Source organism: Miniopterus natalensis, chromosome 9, assembly GCF_054644295.1.
Source record: "Miniopterus natalensis isolate mMinNat1 chromosome 9, mMinNat1.hap1, whole genome shotgun sequence".
Classification (NCBI taxonomy): Eukaryota; Metazoa; Chordata; class Mammalia; order Chiroptera; family Miniopteridae; genus Miniopterus; species Miniopterus natalensis.
The window spans coordinates 8854752-8875243 of NC_142089.1; the positions used below are offsets into that span (position 1 = coordinate 8854752).

At 35.5% G+C, this 20492-nt stretch overlaps 1 protein-coding gene across 3 annotated transcripts in view; it reads left to right on the forward strand.

The window, feature by feature from the left end:
- HNRNPR (heterogeneous nuclear ribonucleoprotein R) overlaps positions 1-7301 on the forward strand; it is a 29413-nt gene extending 22112 nt beyond the window's left edge. For all 3 annotated transcript variants that reach the window (XM_087820165.1, XM_016214611.2, XM_016214613.2), the window contains 3 exons: positions 787-936; positions 3403-3524; positions 3664-7301. In XM_087820165.1, coding sequence (XP_087676291.1) covers positions 787-936; positions 3403-3524; positions 3664-4276 — 885 coding nt within the window. In that variant the 3' untranslated portion in view covers positions 4277-7301. The remainder of the gene's footprint in view (positions 1-786; positions 937-3402; positions 3525-3663) is intronic.
- Positions 7302-20492: the final 13191 nt, after the last annotated feature.

A 20492-nucleotide genomic window follows, 5' to 3' on the forward strand; every position in this document is an offset into this window, starting at 1 on the left:
GGCCTATTTTTCTATTCAGTTTTTCTGTTGAGTTTTTTTTTAATTTTTTGGATCTCTGATATAAAAGAAAGATTGACTATTGTATAAGTTGTTTGTTTTTTTACTTATGGTATTTTTTGCCATGTAGAAACCATTTATTTTTTGTAGTTGAATTCATCTCTCCTTTATAGTTTATAAATGTTAAGTCACAAAGCCTTCCCCAATGAGTGTTATAAAAAACATTATTCTGGGACTTTCATTTCCTCCCTTCCTCACCATCCTTTTTTTTTTTCTTCTAGATTTTATTTTTACCCAGAGTAACACTACACTGATTCAATGATTAAAGCATTATGGTTTGTTGTATCTAGTAGGGTTAATTTAAAATTTTTGTTATTATCTCTCCTGGCTATACTTGCTTGTTTATTTTTTTGTATGAACTTTCGAATTGGCTTACCTGGTTCTAGTAGGGGAAAAAACACAGGAAAAACTTGTTTTAAGGGAGACTTAGGAACCATGTTAAATTTGTAAGTTAACTTAGTAATAATTATGTGATGGTTACTTGAAGGTCCTATTCACAGTGTTAGGTACTTTAATTATAGGACAGGAAAAGGAGCCGATATTTATATAAATCAGTAACTAATATCAGAATCATTTTGTTGGAGTTTTTGTACCTTCTATGATAGCACTTTTAGCACTTAATATGTTAGAGGAAAAAAGCCTATGCCGTGAAGATAGGAAGAAATACTTTAATGAAAGACCAGCTAAAAATAAGTAACCAATGCCAATTTTGTATATTTGTTGTATTAGGTGAAAGTTTTATTTGTGAGGAACTTGGCTACTACAGTGACAGAAGAAATTCTGGAAAAGTCATTTTCTGAATTTGGAAAACTCGAAAGAGTGAAGAAATTGAAAGATTATGCATTTGTTCATTTTGAAGACAGAGGAGCAGCTGTTAAGGTAGAAATTTTGAAATTTTTTGCTTCTTGATATTTGAATTCTGCTGTTGAAACTTGATAAACATATAAAGTGCCTTTAAAAACAGAAATAAAATTGGTTTTCAACTTTGCCGAACTCTAGATCTTTCTTTTAATAATGTTTGTTAAGTCGTAGTAGTGTAACAGGTAAGACTCCCTATTTCAAAGTCTGATTATAACTAAAAGTGGGTTTGTGATCTCAGGCAAGTTATTTTTAATCTTTATTGTTTTTGTAAGCTTAAGTTTTGCTTGCAGGATGCCTTGGAATATTATATTACAAGCTATAGTAATTAGCTGCTGTAAATACTAAACAGGTAATGAATGTATTATAACTACTTTGTTTACCTTGGCTTGTAGACCTTTGAAAGAATTGAGTAGCATATGTGACTTTGCATAGAGTAACAGCATAATTCAATTCAGTAGATACAGTCTGAGGGAATGGTTAGTTCTTCAGTTTTGCCTTTCTTTAGTCATTTTAGAATTCTAATTGTATTGACTGTATTTTGCCAGTTTTGATAGGTGTTAGATATTACTTGCATAAAATAGTTAATTCCTTGAGGATAATAATGAAAAGTGTACTCTGCTGCTTTCTGTTAATGATGGATCAGCACCATCTTTGATGGGTGAAACTTTCCTTTGGCAGTGGTTGGGGTGGGGGTGAGGGGGTGGACAATACTAATAAAAGTTTTTCTTTTTCGTAATTGGGAAGATGGATCCAAAATTCTCAGGGACTCAGGCTTGGTCCTCTTTCTACATGTTCTATTGTAGCAGTACCACCTCTTAGTTGAGCAGTTTTGTTTCTTGCCTAGGGTACTGCTTTCTTTTTTTTTTTTTAATTGTTGATAGTATTACAGAGGGTCGCCCATTTTCCCCTCCTTTGCCCCCCTCCACCCAGTCCTACCCCACCTCAAGGCCTTTGCCCAGGGTACTGCTTTTAAATGTGCCTTTTAGAAGAATCTTTCACTAGTTAGAATTTATTGGTTTAGTTGTTTTTTTTAAAATATAGCTTTATTGATTTCAGAGAAATGAAGGGACAGGGAGAGAAAGAGAGAGAAACATCAATGATGAGAGAGTCATTGATCGGCTGCCTCCTGCACGTCCTCTGCTGGGAATCGAGCCCACAACTCGGGCATGTACCCTGACTGGGAATTCAGCCTCCATCTCCTGGATCCTAGATCGATGCTCAGCTGCTGAGCCACGCCCGGCTGGGCTATTGGTTGTTTTTGATGGCAAATAATTAATTAGACAATATTGCTTATAAAATTAACAGCTTAGTACAGAATTTAATGTATGCCTTCTGCAATTGCCAGTGGTATGAAACACTGATAACTAATAAATCTATACCTTCTAAATAGCCCTTTGATTCCGTTGGCATTAAATAATGGGTGCATAAAAACTGGTAGGGTGGTCTGTCAAAGGAGCCTATAAAATTGCTAGTTCAGCAACTGGGAATCACATTCTTTGGTATGGCCAGGTGAGCGAATAGATGCTCCATTCTTTTGTTTAGACAGGAAACTTCTGTAGCTTCATTTAGTTTCTTTAGCTGAAGTAGCCAAAAACTAAGCTGGTAAAGGGAGAAAATTAATATCTAGAAAAGGATGGACTTAATCTTTGACTGGATACTTGTAAATCACTAAATGCTCTTTATGGATAGAGCATTTATATAGTTCCAGAGAAGAAAAGGTTGTATAAGAAAACAGAAAAACTGTGGTGAGGAGTTGATATTTGTTACTGAGTTACCTGAACCTTGAAGTGTGGCAGATGCTTTTAGGTAGAACAATGTAAATACAGGACTAAAGCATAGAATGCTTTTGATTACTGTCTTCCAGGTGAGTACTTGAGTCTTTCATTAGCCCAGGCTTTTTCTGGGCTCTGTGCTTCCAACTGTTTAGCCAAAGTATATTCCAGGCTAAGTGTTGTAAGGAAAACCTAAGCTTTTTTGGTGTCAATTTTTGGTTGAATTTCATTGCTAACTTCATCAGTAACCTCATTTGTTTAAAATCTTTAAAATTTTTATGGACGAACAGTGTAAAACCTACATATTGAATGCCATATGTCTATTTAAAAATCTGAATCCTGAAAAGTTTGTGATACTGGCATTTTCTCCGTATGTGGATTTGCTGCTTTGGTATGGCTAAGCTTTGAAGAGTTAGTTATTTGTCATTAAGGAACAGCAATATGCAACTCTTACCTTTTTTAATATAATAGTAGGGCATCAGTTTAGTTCTCAATATAGTTTACATATAAAAGGGTAAGATTGAGAAGGACAAGGACTTCCATTGTGTTTTTGTGTTTTTTTTTTTACTTTGTGGCTGGATTCATCTTTTGCAAATTAAAATACTTAAGTAAATTGTTTATTAGTGTATTAACTGGCACAGATATGTTTATGTAGTCATGTTTTAAAGTCCTGTTACTTGTAAAATAAATTTATTTTCCTAACTTTGTATAGGCCATGGATGAAATGAATGGCAAAGAAATAGAAGGGGAAGAAATTGAAATAGTCTTAGCCAAGCCACCAGACAAGAAAAGGAAAGAGCGCCAAGCTGCTAGACAGGCCTCCAGAAGCACAGCGTGAGTCTGCATTTTAGTAAATACATCTTTGAACAGAGAATAACTTGATAGCGGAGATCAGGTTAATAAAACAAAGTCAGGAAGAGTGTTGAAGTAAACTAATTTGTTTTTTCTTTTTCTCCCTTCCCTCCATTGTTAGGTATGAAGATTATTACTATCACCCTCCTCCTCGCATGCCACCTCCAATTAGAGGTCGGGGTCGTGGTGGGGGGAGAGGTGGATATGGCTACCCTCCAGATTACTATGGCTATGAAGATTACTATGATGATTACTATGGTTATGATTATCACGACTACCGTGGAGGCTATGAAGATCCCTACTACGGCTATGATGATGGCTATGCAGTAAGAGGAAGAGGAGGAGGAAGGGGAGGGCGAGGTGCTCCACCACCACCAAGGGGGCGGGGAGCACCACCTCCAAGAGGTAGAGCTGGCTATTCACAGAGGGGGGCACCTTTGGGACCACCACGAGGCTCTAGGGGTGGCAGAGGGGGTCCTGCACAACAGCAGAGAGGCCGTGGTTCCCGTGGAGCTCGGGGCAATCGTGGGGGCAATGTAGGAGGCAAGAGAAAGGCAGACGGGTACAACCAACCTGATTCCAAGCGTCGTCAGACCAACAACCAACAGAACTGGGGTTCCCAACCCATCGCTCAGCAGCCGCTTCAGCAAGGTGGTGACTATTCTGGTAACTATGGTTACAATAATGACAACCAGGAATTTTATCAGGATACTTATGGGCAACAGTGGAAATAGACAAGTGAGGGCTTGAAAATGATATTGGCAAGACACGATTGGCTCTAGATCTACTACATTCTTCAGAAACAAAAATTGGCTTAACTGTTTCATCTTTAAGTAGCAGTTTGCTGCCATTTGTATTGGGCTGAAGAAATCACTATCGTGTATATATATATACTCAAGTCTTTTTATTTTTTCCTCTTTTCATAAATGCTCTTGGACATTATTGGGCTTGCAGAGTTCCCTTATTCTGGGGATTACAGTGCTTTTATTGTTTCAGGCTTCATTTTTAGCTTCAAAACAAGCTGAGCACATTGTTAAATCATGATTTTGCAGAACCTTTGGTTTTGGACAGTTTCATTTTTTTTGGATTTTGAGATAGATTACACAGAAGTATGAGTATGCTGTAAATAAAAATACAAGCTAGTGCTTTGTCTTAGTAGTTTTAAGAAATTAAAGCAAACAAATTTAAGTTTTCTTGTATTGAAAATAACCTATGATTGTATGTTTTGCATTCCTAGAAGTAGGTTAACTGTGTTTTTAAATTGTTATAACTTCACACCTTTTTCAAACCTGCCCTACAAAATTTGTTTGGCTTAAACGTCAAAGCCGTGACAATTTGTTCTTTGATGTGATTGTATTTCCAATTTCTTGTTCATGTAAGATTTCAATAAAACTCAAAAATCTATTCAAAACATCACCTATTTCAAATTCAATTGTGTCCTAAAATATTTTATTCGTAATCCTTGCAAGGAATATTGTTTTCAAACTATAACTGCCTATGTGAGTGATCAAATTCATGCAAAATTTCTGGTCTATTCCAATATGTATCGTGGCTATCAGACTGAGGATTAGTCTAAATTCTAGTATTTATTCCAAATAGCACTTCATTGATTGGTGGTCTCTCATAGTCTCTTCTAATTTTGAAATTTTATCCTTATTTTTATAAAACAGGTTCAAAGGCTTTTAAACATTCTTGCAGGCATTGGATAATTTGCATTAAATAAAATGGTGTTAGGGAAGCAGGCTGCAATTTATTTTGACCCACATTCTTTCTATAAAGGATAATTTGTTGTCTGAAGACCTTATTTGCTGGATAAGTGAATGTATGTAACAGGAAAAATGTTAGTGCTGTGGCGTCAGTTGCACTGCGGACTAAACTCAATTTTAGTGTACATGATCGGGACTACCACTTCAGTTACTGATCTAGGAATATGATTTTCTGTTGCTATGTAAATTTGCTTTGAGAAACACATGCCTTATAAGAGGCTTTAAAATATCTAGTAAACATGCTTCAGACTTTCTGTTAACACCTTTTATTTTTTTTTTTACTATCCCTAATAGCTAAAGTTTTTGTTGGCCAAGTCATAACGTCTCCCTGTTTCCTTTAGAAATTCTGATTTATTTTAATGACCTTTTTTGCTTGAGAATAAGAGGAACAAAAGAATCCAAACTTTACAGTGCAGAAAAGTCTGGATCACTTTAAAATTACCACAAAACTTTCCCTGCTGTTTTGTTCTTAGGTGGGTCTAAATGTTTTTAAATTATAAAAATAAGCCATTGGGGAATAATTAAAAACAACACACCTTATTTTGTGTTTTGTTCCTGTTTGGTGTCTATTATAAAGTAGTAGTAGATTTCAAAATTATAGGCCATGTAATCTTTTGCAAGTTTGGTTAGGTTATATTTTGGGTTTCATGGCTTCTCTCTTGATTTCGAGTAAGAAAATATTTGCTGATGAAAGTCAGTATGTATTATTTCTCTTTAAAAATACACTTATTAAATAGTACACAGTAAGTTAACCGGCCTCCATAATACTTCTATTATATTTTTATAAACTGGTAAAGGAATTAAATAGTCTGTTTTAGGGTAGTTTAAGGTCAACATGGGTATCTATTTGGTAAAGCTTAGATCCAGTTTCTTATGCCCATGGATGAAAGTAAAGACACCAAACGTTCTTTAAATACTGCTTTTAAACTTTGAAAATGCAACTGGAAGCTGTAATTGTAAATGGAAATTAGACTTGAATAGAACCCTGATTTTTCTTGGCAAGAAGGGTCTACAAATAAAATTTGAGTTGTGTTCCTTAGAAATCAGATAACGCCAGCTACAGAGCCGTCATGAAGAGAATTAGGCCTTGGAATGAAAGCGATTCTGAAAGTAATTTATTGCGCTTCCCCATCCATCCTAAACTACAAAACCCCAGCAAAAGCATAAGAACAAAACTTGGGTTCCATATGAAATCCTTTTCTTTAATTGCAAATTACATTTTATCCTCACCAATTAAAAACATATCTATAGAAATGTTCCTCTAATATTGCTTTATAGGTTTTTTGTCTACTTATTTAGCAGTAAAATGTAACTTTATAAACATTAAGTCTCACCTTAGAGCTTTTCCCTTGATGTCTTATAAATTATTGCTGTAGCAACATTCAGAAAAAATAGATTCAGGGCTCAACTTTTCACAGAAATCGAACAATCTAATACATAAACCTGAAAAATGTCAGTTGAGGGAGGTCTTTATTCTAGATTTGCATACTTTTTTTTTTTTTTTTCAGTAGGCATAAATTAGGAGTTCTGGGAAATTTGGTTTTCTGCACTCCTGCCATCTTTTTTGTTCCCCAACCTAATTCGTTTGGTTTTATTTATGAGCCTGCTGTAGCAATGTATGTTAGGAAATTTTTACTTTATATTGAGATAGACTTCTTTGTAGGTACCCTCCTGAGATTGGCATAAATATACCCCTTCCCCATAATGGAATGCTAATTTTTATTTGATCACTCATTTATAGCAGTTGCTTAAATGTATGTATTTATATGACAGTGTTTTAATTTTTTAAAAGCAAAAATGTTCTAATAAGTTGCCAGATTTCTAATAAATCTAAGTTTATTTGGTCAATTAATATGGAAATTAGGTTACTATGGTTCTGTAGTTAGTTTTTTTAAACAAGAGTTTGGCATAATTTTTCCATTTACTGGAGTTATTCTGCATAAGAAAGCCCAATGCTTTCTGTTAATAAATCATTTTTCTTTCGACTTTGAAATCTGACTTAGGCAAACCCTCTTTTTAAAAGGTCAGCATGCATCAAATAAATTATATACATATTTTAAATTCCAAAAGAGAAGGGATATAAAATTCCATTCCTAGCTTAAAACCATATAATATTCTTGAAACTCATTACATCATTTGCCTCCTGCCCATTTGGATAATCATACCTATGTTTTATTAATTGTGTATTATTTGTAAAACCAAACCCTTCCAGTAAATACTTGCTATAAGGCTATTAACTTGTCAATTATGAAGACTCCTAATTATGTTAAAATTTGTTGTTTCGATTTTCCAAAGAGAATTTTTTTATACTGAGCTCTCCAGGATTCTTAAAGAAAACGAATCAAAGTATGTGGAAGAAATGTTAATATCAGTGGTGTCCTTTATTATGTGGAGTCTCTTAAGTGAGGAGCTATGGAAAAGCCTTATAGAAAGAGTGCACTGGATTTATAAGTGTGTTTATGTTTCTCTAAGAATGAGAGCTTCTGTTAACTTAGTTGTTCTGAGTAAGCCAGTGGATTGGGTGACTGAGTAGAGTATCCAGAATGACAAATCCATTAGCCAGGCATGTTTACTTTTGCATTAGAAGTTTGTTAATTAGCCCTTATTTTTGAAATGCAAACACCAAGCTTTAAAAGTATTGCATACTTAATGTATGGGTCACTAATTTATATATAATTAATTTGAAGCAGTTACTGTTAAACTTTGTAGAAAAGTTGTGGTTTTTTTTAATGTGTATACATATATATTTTTTATTTAGAGGTTACCAGAAGCTCTGGGTTTTTTGTTTTGTTTTTGTTTTTTAATCATTTTCAGATGTTATCCAGAAATCTGCAAGTGTACTTTTCCTGTTTTAACTCCTTCCTTTTATCACCTGACTATCAGGGAAGCGAGGTTGAGGCTGCCCTGACCTGACATGTCATGATGTCGACTTGCTAGGTGGGGTTCGCTGGGGACGATAACCAGTGGAATTGTTGGTAAGAACTTTTTTTTTCCTATTTTTTTTTTTTATTAGTAGTGGGGCATTAAGTGTGGGAGGATGCCCATATCCTATAAGTGGACATTTATATTGGCCTTGTAGAAAAATAAGACTTTAAATAATTCTGTTCTTGATAGGAACATATAATAAGTACTTCATTCTCTTTATTTTCAAATGGTAGATGAGCAGGAAAGGCCTACAAGTATGAAGTAATGAAATACTTAAGAGTATATTTTAAGTGATTAAGATAGACACTTTACAAGATAGACTCTAAATAATTTCTCTTGGAGAGACAATAAATTTGCTTTATTTTACTGTGGTTTCAATCCCTCTAATATCTTCATTATATTTACATTTTTATTTGGTATATTAATGCATCTTAAGGGATATTTATTACAAACTAATATTAGTAAAAATAGGAAGGTGTTGATAGAATGGAGGATTTAAACACTAGGAGAAATAATTTTTTAAATCCTCCAAAAGAAATCTTAACATTGTAAAATGAAACTTAAAAGTTTTAGCAATTTGAAAAACAATAGTTGATTCAGTATAAAGATACATTTGATAAAACTTTGAGTCAGGAGGAAAATACATAGGTGAAATATTAGGACCTTGAACATAGCAGAAACATAAAGTAATCAACAACTTGTGTTTTATCTGAAACCTAGAACAGCTGATGGGATTGGTAGATTCAGTAGAATTAAGAGTCAATTTTTAGATTATTGCTAAAGATTAAAATCTTTCATAGTGGGGATTCCATGAAGGTAAAGTATAAATTGAGGAAATTAAATTTAATAACTAGGCATTTCTGACCATACCATATAAAAAATGTAATATAAGCACTGATTAAAAGTAATTTTGATTTTCATGCCTGAAGAACTTCCTCACTATTCTTATGCCTTCTTTGTTGGTTGGGTGTATCAGTCCAGGAAGAATTTCCTAAGTGTTAAACATGTGCTAGTTAGTGTCATGAATGTAAACCCTTATCTGTAAGCTTGCTGTAGACTAGCTGAACATCACTGCAGTGAAATGCTTTTAAGGATTTTAGTGATTGTGTCATTATGTTAAAGTACTTGTTCTCTTACACATTTTATGTATGTATCAGTGATAGAAAAGATTATAGAACTTTAAAGATTGCACTTAATAATGTGCTCCTTGGGAAGCTTTATAGTAAGTAGTAGGAATACTCAAGTAGTTCTGAGCAGTTCATATAAGTTAAGGAAAATGCAGTGCAAATTCTTATACACTAACAACAAAATACATTTCATGGGACCAGAAAAGAAAGAGGCATTGTGAGGGAAAACTTATATTACTCAAATATAAATAAGGGCTTTTGTTTTTGTAGTAACTTTGTCAGGATCCCATGAACATCTTATCTTGGTTTCTCATTTATGATGGTCGGACAGAAGGGACTTCTGTAGCCTGTTCAATAACATAGGTAGAATTGTACTTTAATGATGCCTATTACGATGTTTAGCACTTGTTACAAGGCTGTTTCTATAATTGAGCTGAAAGCTCCTGCAGACATTATATTGCTGATATACATATAGTAACATGAGAATATTAAAATAGGAACATTTGCAAGATTAATCAGCAGTTTAATAAAAGTCATGCTTTTGGCACAGTGTTGAGGTACCATTACTGTGTTGGAATATTTGTACAATGTTAAATATTTTTAATAAAATTTAACATGTTCAAAATGTTGTGTTGATGATTTTGGGTGGGGTGTGATGGGTTCAATTGTGCAAATCAGATTCAGTAATTCTGTAATTGGGACTTTTGAAGTCAAATGGATTCCTGGCCTCATATTTAGTACTTGATTGGGCACCTGTTGGAGGGAAGGCAGTAAAGGAGGAGGACAGTGAGAATTAAGAGGATTAACTCAGGGGGACTTACTCAAGTGTCTAGAGTTAGCTTTACTGGAGTTTAGAGGTGGGGCCATAGATAGGAATGTTGGCTTTGGAATAACAGGCTGCCGATAAAGTTTTTCTGATGAAATCGTGGCATATCCACATTAGAAATGATCCTAGAAAACATACAGAGGTGGGCAGAGGGAAACACTTGGTATGATGCTTTCAGTAAGCGTTTTATTGCCCCAGTGTCCATGACCAATTGACGTGACGTGCCAGCAAGTGAAGAAGTGATGCAGGAATATTTGAGGAAGGCTGTGTTGAGATGCACCATCGGCTAATAGCTTCAGTGTACAAGAAATACCATAGAGAGAGCCCCCTCTTTGTTTCTGACAGTAAACTCTCTCTCTCCATACCGATCTCATGCTCCTGAAAATAGCCCTAATACAGTAGATTTTCATTTCACTTCTTTCCCTTGGGGTGTTCTTAGTTCCTTTAGTCAAAAGGGTAGAAGTCCTGCAGCTCAGAATGGAAATTTACTTCTTCATGTGCTCATTCCTTTGCAGACTGTACCATTAATAAAGATTACGGAGGAAAGTGATAGGGACCTTCTATAAACAAGTTAAGGGAACTCTTTATAAGGAGTGGTAACATATTCTGTCTAGTCTCTTTTTGAATGAAGACTCTTAAATAAAAGTTATGGAGAAGAAGAAGTGATTATTGTTTCAAGATAAGAAAGAGTAGACAAAATATTTCCCCTAGACCAGTATTTTCCAGCAAGAATTTACTGTTTTTGTTGTTTTCCTATTGTCCCAAAATGAAAGGTCAGTTACTGAGACAGGAAGGAATGTTCTAACAGCAAAAATAATCTAAACTTGGGCATCTTTAGGTGTTGGCAGCTCACAGATTTGTGGTGTATTTTTTCCAGAAATAAAGGAGGGGGTTTGCTTTTGACAAAGATTTTAAACTTGGGCTCAATTGAGGTTTTTGCTCTACCTAAAGCCCTGAATTTAGTTTATTTTCAGAAATAAGATTCTATTAGGTACTTTCCTGTCTGGTGTATTATATTTACTTGGGGAATAGCTTTTACCTATAGCTATGAAAAAATCACATTTCTGTTAACTTAGACTTGAAATTTGTGACTAAAATCATGATCATGTATAGACATTTTGTTAAAAAACTAATATAAGCAAGAATAGTGTTTTACTCAACTATTCGCTTAAAATTCCCAAAGGGTATTTTAGGCCTACCCATCCACTTATTAAGCAGACAGGAGGTTAAATTAGTCAAACTTATACAACTTAGTCATGCCTTTTAAAATAAAATGAAGTTTGGTCACCTTAAAATTTTTTTCCACAGGGGTAAAGGCGAGGATCAATATTGTTGAGTATGGTAACTGGCAAAAAAAGGAACTCAACCTCTGTTTTCAAATATGTAAAGGGGAAAACTATTTCCTTAAATGTTGTTGAAGATCTCATTTACTGTTACCAAGCACTTTAATAGGATTTGTAGACAGAGACATTCCTATACCAGGTGTTTTGGGGGAATTAATCTCATACTTCAGTCAGGAGTCCTTTAAATCTGCAAATATCAGTTGCCTAGGTTTTTAAGTAGATTAATCAGAGGTTAGTGTATTTTAAAAGGCTTTTACTGTTTTTATCAGTAGATCACTGTTTTGAATTTGTCTTACAGTGATCAAAATACCAGAGCAAATTATGTTTTTATATGAGCTTTTTGATTGTAAATGTCTTTATATTTTTTGCTACTTTTTTTTTAATCCTCACTGGAGGATATTTTTTCTATTTTCAGAGAGAGTAGAAGGGGGGGAGAGAGACGCATCAATGTGAAAGAGACACATCGATTTGTTGCCTCCCGAATGCATCCTGACTGAGGCAGGGGATCGAGCCTGCAACCGAGGTATGTGCCCTTGGCCACAATCGAACCCAGGACCCTTCAGTCCATGGGCCGACTGTCTAACCACTGAGCCAAACTGGCCAGGGGTTTGCTACTTTTTTTATTACCCCATAAAGAAACCCCAAGTTCATGAATATTTTTCTATTTTAAAGTACCTGAATTGGTTGCCTCAGAAGAACTTGGGTATACTTCTGGCTAGTTACAGTATAAATATTTTTGGTTTTATATGGTACATGTTTAGTATTGGCTTGTCACACTGAAACTTTTTATGCTTTCTGTGAAGAAGTAGAACCTTACCAGATTATATTTAAATATAAAAAAATATATATATAAGCTGTGTACAGTTTGATCTATTTAAATACAACCAACAATACATTTTATTATTGAACTTTTTAAATCATAAAGTGTGTAGATGTTATGTTTGTTAGTTGTAATGTCATTTCTATTTGGCTTTCCAAACTGTGGGGAAATAATATAAATGAGACCATCTATTGCATTTATCAAAATAATTTTGAAATAACTTCTGGTCATTATTTTAATTTCCTAGTTAAACTGTTTAGGTCACAATTCACCATTCAGTAGTTTCTCTCAAACTTTAATGTGAGTGGGAACCCCTGGGAGATTCCGTTAAAAAGCAGATTCTGATTCAGAAGATCTGAGGTGGGGCAAGAGCCTGCATTTCTTACAAGCTCCTAGGTGATGCCAATGTTCATGACCACCCTTGGAGTAACAAGGTCATAGATTATCTCACATTTGGGGGGAATTTCAGAAGGTAAACCTTAGTGGAAAAGATACCAGCAACAGATATTGGCAATAATTTGCAGGATGTAGGTGGTCTAGTTGGATCTAGTTGGAGGTTATTAAAATTTTTGTAAAGGCCACCCCAAAAGTTAATAGTGTTTAGGATCTCAAGGAAAGGTTAGGAGCATAGTTTAAGAAAAATAAAATGAATTTAGAAAAAGAGGCTTTAGTAGTTTTAGGGAATTGGTGGAAAATAACTGTAGGAAAGAAAAAGCAAAAAAAGATCAGGTCACTGAGGAGATGTTTATTTAGGCATTGGATCAGAAAAAGGTTACAACAGAGGTCACAGAAGATAAAAATAACTTCTGAAAGCCCAGAAAGGGAAGATTAATAGGTGACTAAAATATCTATGTGGTAGTTTGCGCTTTTTTTTTTTAAATCTCTGCCAAAAAAAACACACCTGTTATTCATTCATTAGATCAAAGTATTAAGGAAGAATATCATTAGCTGACTTAAATAAAATGGATTAAGATCAAAAGATAGGAAATGCTGTCGAAGAATAGAAATGGCAGGTATATCCATTTTTATATAAAGGAGTTAGAAGGTGGTGTCTGATAACTGATAAACTGATTTGCAAGTCCAAAACCTTAATTTGAAAAATAAAAATATTATAGATGAAATATGGAAAACAAATACTCTACTGTTTGCCAATGTAGGTTAATATCTACTAACTATGATGTGAGTACTGTGTACCAGGCACTGTGCTAAGGAATTGCTTTACATTCTGTGTATTATGTAATCATCAACCCTGTGGTATTGTCCCTACTTTACGTATGAAGAACTCAGAAAATGAGCTAACTCATTTGTTAGGTAATATCTATAAAGTGGCAAAGCCAGGATTTAAACTCTCTTCTGCCTCAAGTGTACACTCAACTACTGGATTAGAAATAGGCGTGGTCATGTGAGGTTAGAATTAAATGTTACATTTTATGTTTACTTTAAGACTCTTTAAGAGATGCCTAAAATAAAGCCAACCTAATTTGAATTTAAAGTAAAATAATTTTATTCTAGATTAAAGTATAGTGCTAAAGTGGTTTTGTGTGTGTTATGTTGATAGTTCAGTTGTCATTTGTTTTGCGTTTCTTCCATCATTCATTTATAAAAATGTAGGCCCAAATATCATTGGATTTTGGTCTCTTAAGACAGCCATTTTTTACCTAGGTAAACCTATACTTGATTTGGAAAGGGATGCCACTTTCCAAACGAGTTAAAAGTTTTACTTCTACATATTTTATTCACGAAACCCAAATTTATCTTCATTTCTGAGTTCTGCCTATATTAGTGTTTAATCATTTTTAAAGTGTTGGTTTGTTAAGCCATCTCCATCGTTTATTATTTTATTTTATTTCAGCCCTTCTACATGTTTCAAAGACATGGTAGAAGAGTTTGTTACAGGGCTTCACTTACCACACCTGAGTGTTTGTGTGTGTGCATGCCCACAGGAAGCAGAATTACACATAAAGAAGCAAGTATGCTCAGCTCTAAACTTGGTGTGGAGAACCTACTCTCCTTGTGCACTCTTACAGAAAATGTTATCTTCCCTGAAACAGCAAGAAAGGTGGTCTTAAGACTTTTTTAAAAATAAAATAATGCTTTAGATTATTCAGGGTATTTTCTTCTGTTCAATTTCATGAAAGCCTGAGCTTACAGAAAAAATACATAGGTCAATAAACATCAATATTTTTGTTAAAAGCCTATTAAGGACTGTAATACCTTGTTTATAGAATTCTGTGTAATTTGATCCATTGCTTAAAGTAATGAGTATTTCTAAATAGAATCAGGGATTCTCAGTACTCACCTGTCCTGATTTTAAGGTCACCGTGACAATAATGGGGCACTGTATTAGGGAAGACCTGCATGCTTATTATTTACCATGCCGAAGCTCTCAAGTCATTTCTTTGAGTCTATAACTGGTCAATTGATCTGGCTCTAAGAAAACTAGCTCTCCTTAATAAAATTTTTACAAGGTTGCTTTTGTTCGGTGTAGACTAAACATTTGCCAGAAGGAGATTATTAATGATGTGAAATATTACATTAATAAGATTAGCCAATATTTTCTAAAAAGTTACCATTTCTCTTCTAAAAATAACGTTTGTATAACAGTTTTAGTGTTTGTATTTTTACCTATGCAGTTCAAATTTTAAAGAAAATATAAAAAATAAAAGTTGAGTGACTATATGAATCTGAAAGAACAAATGTGAAGGTAGGTTTCCTTATGTTTTTATCTGTTTTTTCATTACTGAAAACTTGAAGCCTTTAAGTGCAAAACCTCTGGTCAAGGTTGGATAAAATGAGAAACATATCTTCCCTCCCTGACATACACTTGTTGCTTTACTCAGATGGAATAGATTTACTAAACATAACTTTTTTTCTCCATTGTCTGTACCTCATAAAGATTCCTTATGAGGTTAAGCTGTTTCATATTCCATTATGTATTACAAAACTGGTTAGTGTCTGATAATATATTTTTTGTCAGCAGTGTCATAGGACATTAATATATTTGATGTGAATGACTGCTGGTGTGATTTAGAAAGAAAAGATAAGACGATAATAGCGCTTAAAAAAAAAAAATTTCTCAGGACTACATGTCTCATAAGACTAAATGTTTTAACCCAGTGGCTAAACTTCACCTCTCTGTCTGTATTACTTTTTATCCATGAACATTTTCATTTTTAAAATGTTTTTGGATGTGAGGACTAGCTGGCTGCGACATCTGCCCCCCATTGATCACCAGTGTTTATTTGGCTGATCTGGCTGGCTAGGCAGGTGTTTCCTTCCTCCTTCACTAATCCATGTGCATCCCTCCTGAATCTGTGTGCTTGGTGGAAGAAGACAACCTTCCCCCCAGAGGAGAGAAATGGTCAAGGGTATACAAATAGCTGCGCTCCCCTGCTAGAACCTCCAAACAAGCTCTCAATGTTCATGTTTAGGAGAATGTAGGGTAGTCAAGCTTCCAGGACTCCAGACACATCAAAATGAGGTGCTGCACGTGGCAGTCTGCCTTTCTAAAAAAAACTTTAAGGCCTGTAACTGCTAGCTGGAACTTTTAGTCAGCAAAGGAGAACTGAGGTTAACAAGTTGAACTGATTTTAATTTCAGTCAAAAACAAATTTGATGGGAGAGGTAGTACTGAGTGCAGTATTTCCAACAGGATGCCTTTGTCTTAAGTTATTTAAACTTATTTACTAACTCCGTAAAGCAAGTTCAAATGTGGAAACCAAGATACAGATCCTTTGGTCCAAGGCCACCTAACTGGAAGTGGCAGATCTGGTCTTGAACCAGGTAGGTGTGATACCAGAGCTCATATTTAACCACCCTTCTGTACTGCTTTCTGGATTATACTTGCTCTGTGCAGTCCTATCAGATATATGACATTCGACTTCTTTGAAAAACTGAATAACTGGGATGCTACTGGCTGATTGGTCATTCTAGTTTCCAGAGCTTAGAATTATGGGTGGTGCCAACAACTAGTTTTAGAGAAATAAGAGCAGTAAGATTGGTGATAGCCTCTGAATAGTTCAGACTTCCCTTTTGTCTAGAAATGTGCTAGCAATATAGCCTCTATTAAGTGAACAAGGCCCTTAAACCTGTGGGCAGTTTTTCAAACTTCTCTTGTTTTTCTATTTGTGATATTTGTCAGAAATTTACTGTACATCTTGTGATTTGAGGTTTCCTTTTGCCAGTTTTAAAACATTTCCTAGTTAGAGTGTTTCAGGATTTGTTTTAAATGACTTAACAAAATGCAGCCAGGCTGTGGTATTTTACCTGCAACCGTTATGATTTTACATGGAATTCAATTTTATCGCCTTAATTTTCTTTCCAGGTTGGAGCTCTTACTCTTTAAAAGTAAAGGCCACTTTATTTCTGTAAACACTTCTTAGTTGCCGTATTTTGTACCTCCCCTGGCTTTATTTGATGCCCTTGAAGTGCCTAATGGAAGGCCATGAAGTATGCCAGGTGCATACATAACCATGGCTTTGTGTGGTGTTGATTTAGCTCTCTTTTTTTTTTTTTACACTTTTATGAGGACCCTTAATTATTGTCTTTGTATGTGTTTTAGAAGTGGAGTGTTGTCGTTTCCATTTCACTTCATTACTCACATGACTTCCCTAGGCTAGGGTCAGAGTAAGGCTAGAGCAGAGCCGGAGCTATTTCCTGATCATTTTTCACTCCCTCGACTCCTGGAGAGACGTAGTATGCGTACGCCAGCTCGAATGGCACTGATTGCCTGCTAACTCGGGGTGTGTGCTGCTGGTGCAGAAACAGTTGAACAGTATCAGAGCTGGACCTTAACGGCCTGGAAGGTATTCATCAAAGACTGGCTCTAGGTATACTCGGCACCAAGACCAACTTCAGAATTCCAAATAGATATCTGATGAACCAAGGTGCCTCAGTTGCTTTGGGGTCCCATCTAGCTATTTTCTGCCTAGGAGATTCTTAATTATAGAGTGTTGTAATTGTTAGTCAAAGCCAGTGTGCTAATGGCAGCATTGATCTTCCCATCATTCGATTGCCTTTTTTCTCCCGATTATGGTCTTTGATCTTTTTGTTATTTTTTACACAATTGAGCAAACCTTCAAAACTTCCAGCTTTCTTGGTTCTGTTTGATTCACAGTTCTGTGTATTTCCATGTCCCTTATGATGTCCCCTTCCCAAGTCTTTTATCCCTTTTTAGGAATTTCAACCACTGTTAGGGTTACTGGCTTTCGTATTCTCCCAAATCCTATCTCTGACTCTTATCTTCACTCTAGAATTTCATGTGCCTCCACATCACATGAAACTTGATAATGTTGAAAACCACTTATCAACATGTTCATTTAACAAATGTTTAATGCCTACACCTGTTCCTGGTTCTTGGGGATACAAGGGGGAACATCTAGCAAAGGGAACAAAACCTTATAGACACAGCTATGAAAGAATTAGGTGTTTTGGGAGCACCTCTTGATCCTACACGTTGCTGTCTTAGTATTTCTGTTGGATTTTCTGTTAATCAAGTCATGATTCTTTTACAGTGTCTTTTCCTTAAGTTCTCTAGTCATTAATCTATTTTAGGGTGGCAGTTCCTAATCTTATTGGAGGATGACTTGGAACCAGTGTGGAACAGCTGTACTTTAGTACTTTAGTACTTCAGTTTATTGGAAAACTTACATTAAAAGATACTGGAAATTCAGCAATACTTGTTAGGTGAATTATATCTTACTGCTACAGCATTTACATTCAGATTTAGATGGGTTTAGCCACCTTTACTGCTGTTATTATAGCAGTAGGGATAAGACAGTCTCCCCTTATGTAATTAATGTTCTATTAAGGGAGAAAATTCACATTAGCCTGCTTGGTGTATCCCCCAAGCCAAGACTTACAGGTTAGGAGGAAGCATTGCTGTGTGCCTTGCAAGTCAAGTCCTAGATTGTTAGAGCCCTCTTCCAATTTTCCTACCTAATCTCTTCTACTATATCTGTCCTACACAGTTGTCATAATAATTATCACATAGACACCTACATACTTATTACATCTTGATGTCAAATCTAAATTCCTGAAATTTGAGACTTCATGTACTTGACTGGCATCTTCTAAACCTTTCTTTTCCGGTCTGACTGTGATTGTATTAAAGCCTTAACTGTTAGGCTTTGGAAAGTTATACTGCCTTTATCCGCTGTGCTTTAACTCATTACTCCCTAGCTGGTACTTTGGAGAATTATTCCATTTTGCTAAGGGAAATGACTGGAATGGGACATTATGAAGTAACAGGAGTGTATGTATGGTAAAACTGCCATATACAAAATGATTCCTAGACTTCAATCAGTGACCTACTTCAAGGAGTATTTGGAATCACTTAAGTGGGAGTTTGACAACAAAATTGTACTGAATCATTAGATGCTGTGGCTAATAAAATCTGTAGGTAGAAAATGGAGGAGAGTCAGAATTAGTCTTTGGATATGAGAGTTTGTGGTCAGGTTTTGAGGCTGCATCTCGTGACTCAAAGGAATGTCAGAAGATCCTTTGCTTTTTGCTATTGCAGAGCAATCTCTGGTTTCAGTTGTCAAAAGCCCACTTTGTGAAAGTACATAGATCACACAGAAAAACAGCCTACTTGGCCAGTCCTGGCTTAAAAGTTGCACAGGTGGATACATGCTGTTGTATTTTCTGAAAGCAAAGGCACTATAATGTTTGTGAGATGTACGTCTGTTCACATTACTGTGTATGTATATCCATATTCATGCTGTGGGTGAAATTGTTTAAAGAGCTCTTTCGCTGTATTCATGGTGGTAACCTCCCTTAGACAAAGTCTGTTAGATCTGTGTTTTGAATTCTGTGCTCTAGCTTTCTCTTCCAGGAGAAATTAAAGTACAGAAGAAAGCTGCTTTATTTTATTTTTTTAAGAGTTTTAAATTTTTATTGATTTTTTTAGGGGGAGAGAGAGAAACATACATCCACTGCCTCCTGCACACCCCCTACCAGGAATTGAGCCCGCAACCCAGAATTGAACCAGCAACCTTTCAGTGGCCCAACCAACTGAGCCACACTGGCTCGGACAAAGGCTTGATATTTTGACTTTTGACTCAATGTAGTCCAACCTCCCTCACATTAGTCAAGAAATAGCTCCAAAGTATTGAGTTTTTACTGTGTGCCAGACACGAAGCTAGATGTTTTCTATTCTCTAATATTCACAATAACCCCTTAGTTAGGTAGTATGCCTATTTACCAATGGAAAAACAGATCCAGAAAGGTTGGATGACAGCCAAGGTTGGACAGCTAGTTTATGGTAAAACAAATATTAGGACTAAGAGCTTTTCTCCGTTTTTATCTTTATCTAGGAATACATGCTTTTTAGAGCTAGAGCCAAAGCATTTTCTTAGGTTAGGCTTATTGTGGGGAGTTTTGGATTGCAAACTAAAAAGGACAAAAGGTTGATTTTAGAATATAAGATTTAAATTTGTATATTTAGTTTGCTGTTGTATGTTTCTATTGCCCTGCCCATAGCACCATAGACTATTTTCCACATTTTGTGGTTGATATGTTTGCTTCTTTTTATATACAAAGGCCTTAGTTTTGTGGGTGAAAGGGATAAAAAAGTTGATTCTATACTTCAAAGTATAACCTGGTCACTTTGCACAGCAAACTTGCACATTCAAGTCACCATTCATTCATTCATTCATTTAAATAATGTTTTTATTGATTTCAGAGAGAGGAAGGGAGAGAGAGATAGAAACATCAATGATGAGAGAGTCATTGATCGGCTTCCTCCTGCACGGCCCCTGCTGGGGAACGAGCCCGCAGCCCAGGCATGTGCCCCGACCGGGAATCAAACAGATCATCTGAATCATAGATCGATGCCCAACCTCTGAGCCACACCGGCCAGACAAGTCACGCATCATTTAGCATGCAGACACACTTTATACAGGGTGGGACAAAAGTAGGTTTACAGTTGAGTACACAAAACGCAGTTCATCTTATATTGTATTTTCCATACAAACCACTGGAAACCTACTTTTGCCCCACCCTATATGTACGGGCATACTGCCTTCCATCTCTTTCTAATGTTAATAGTAATATTCCAGGCATAAAATAAGTGCTATCTTATATTTGGCTTAGTTACTTCTATGTAAAGACAGCATTTCTAAGATTTACCTGAAGCTGTTCT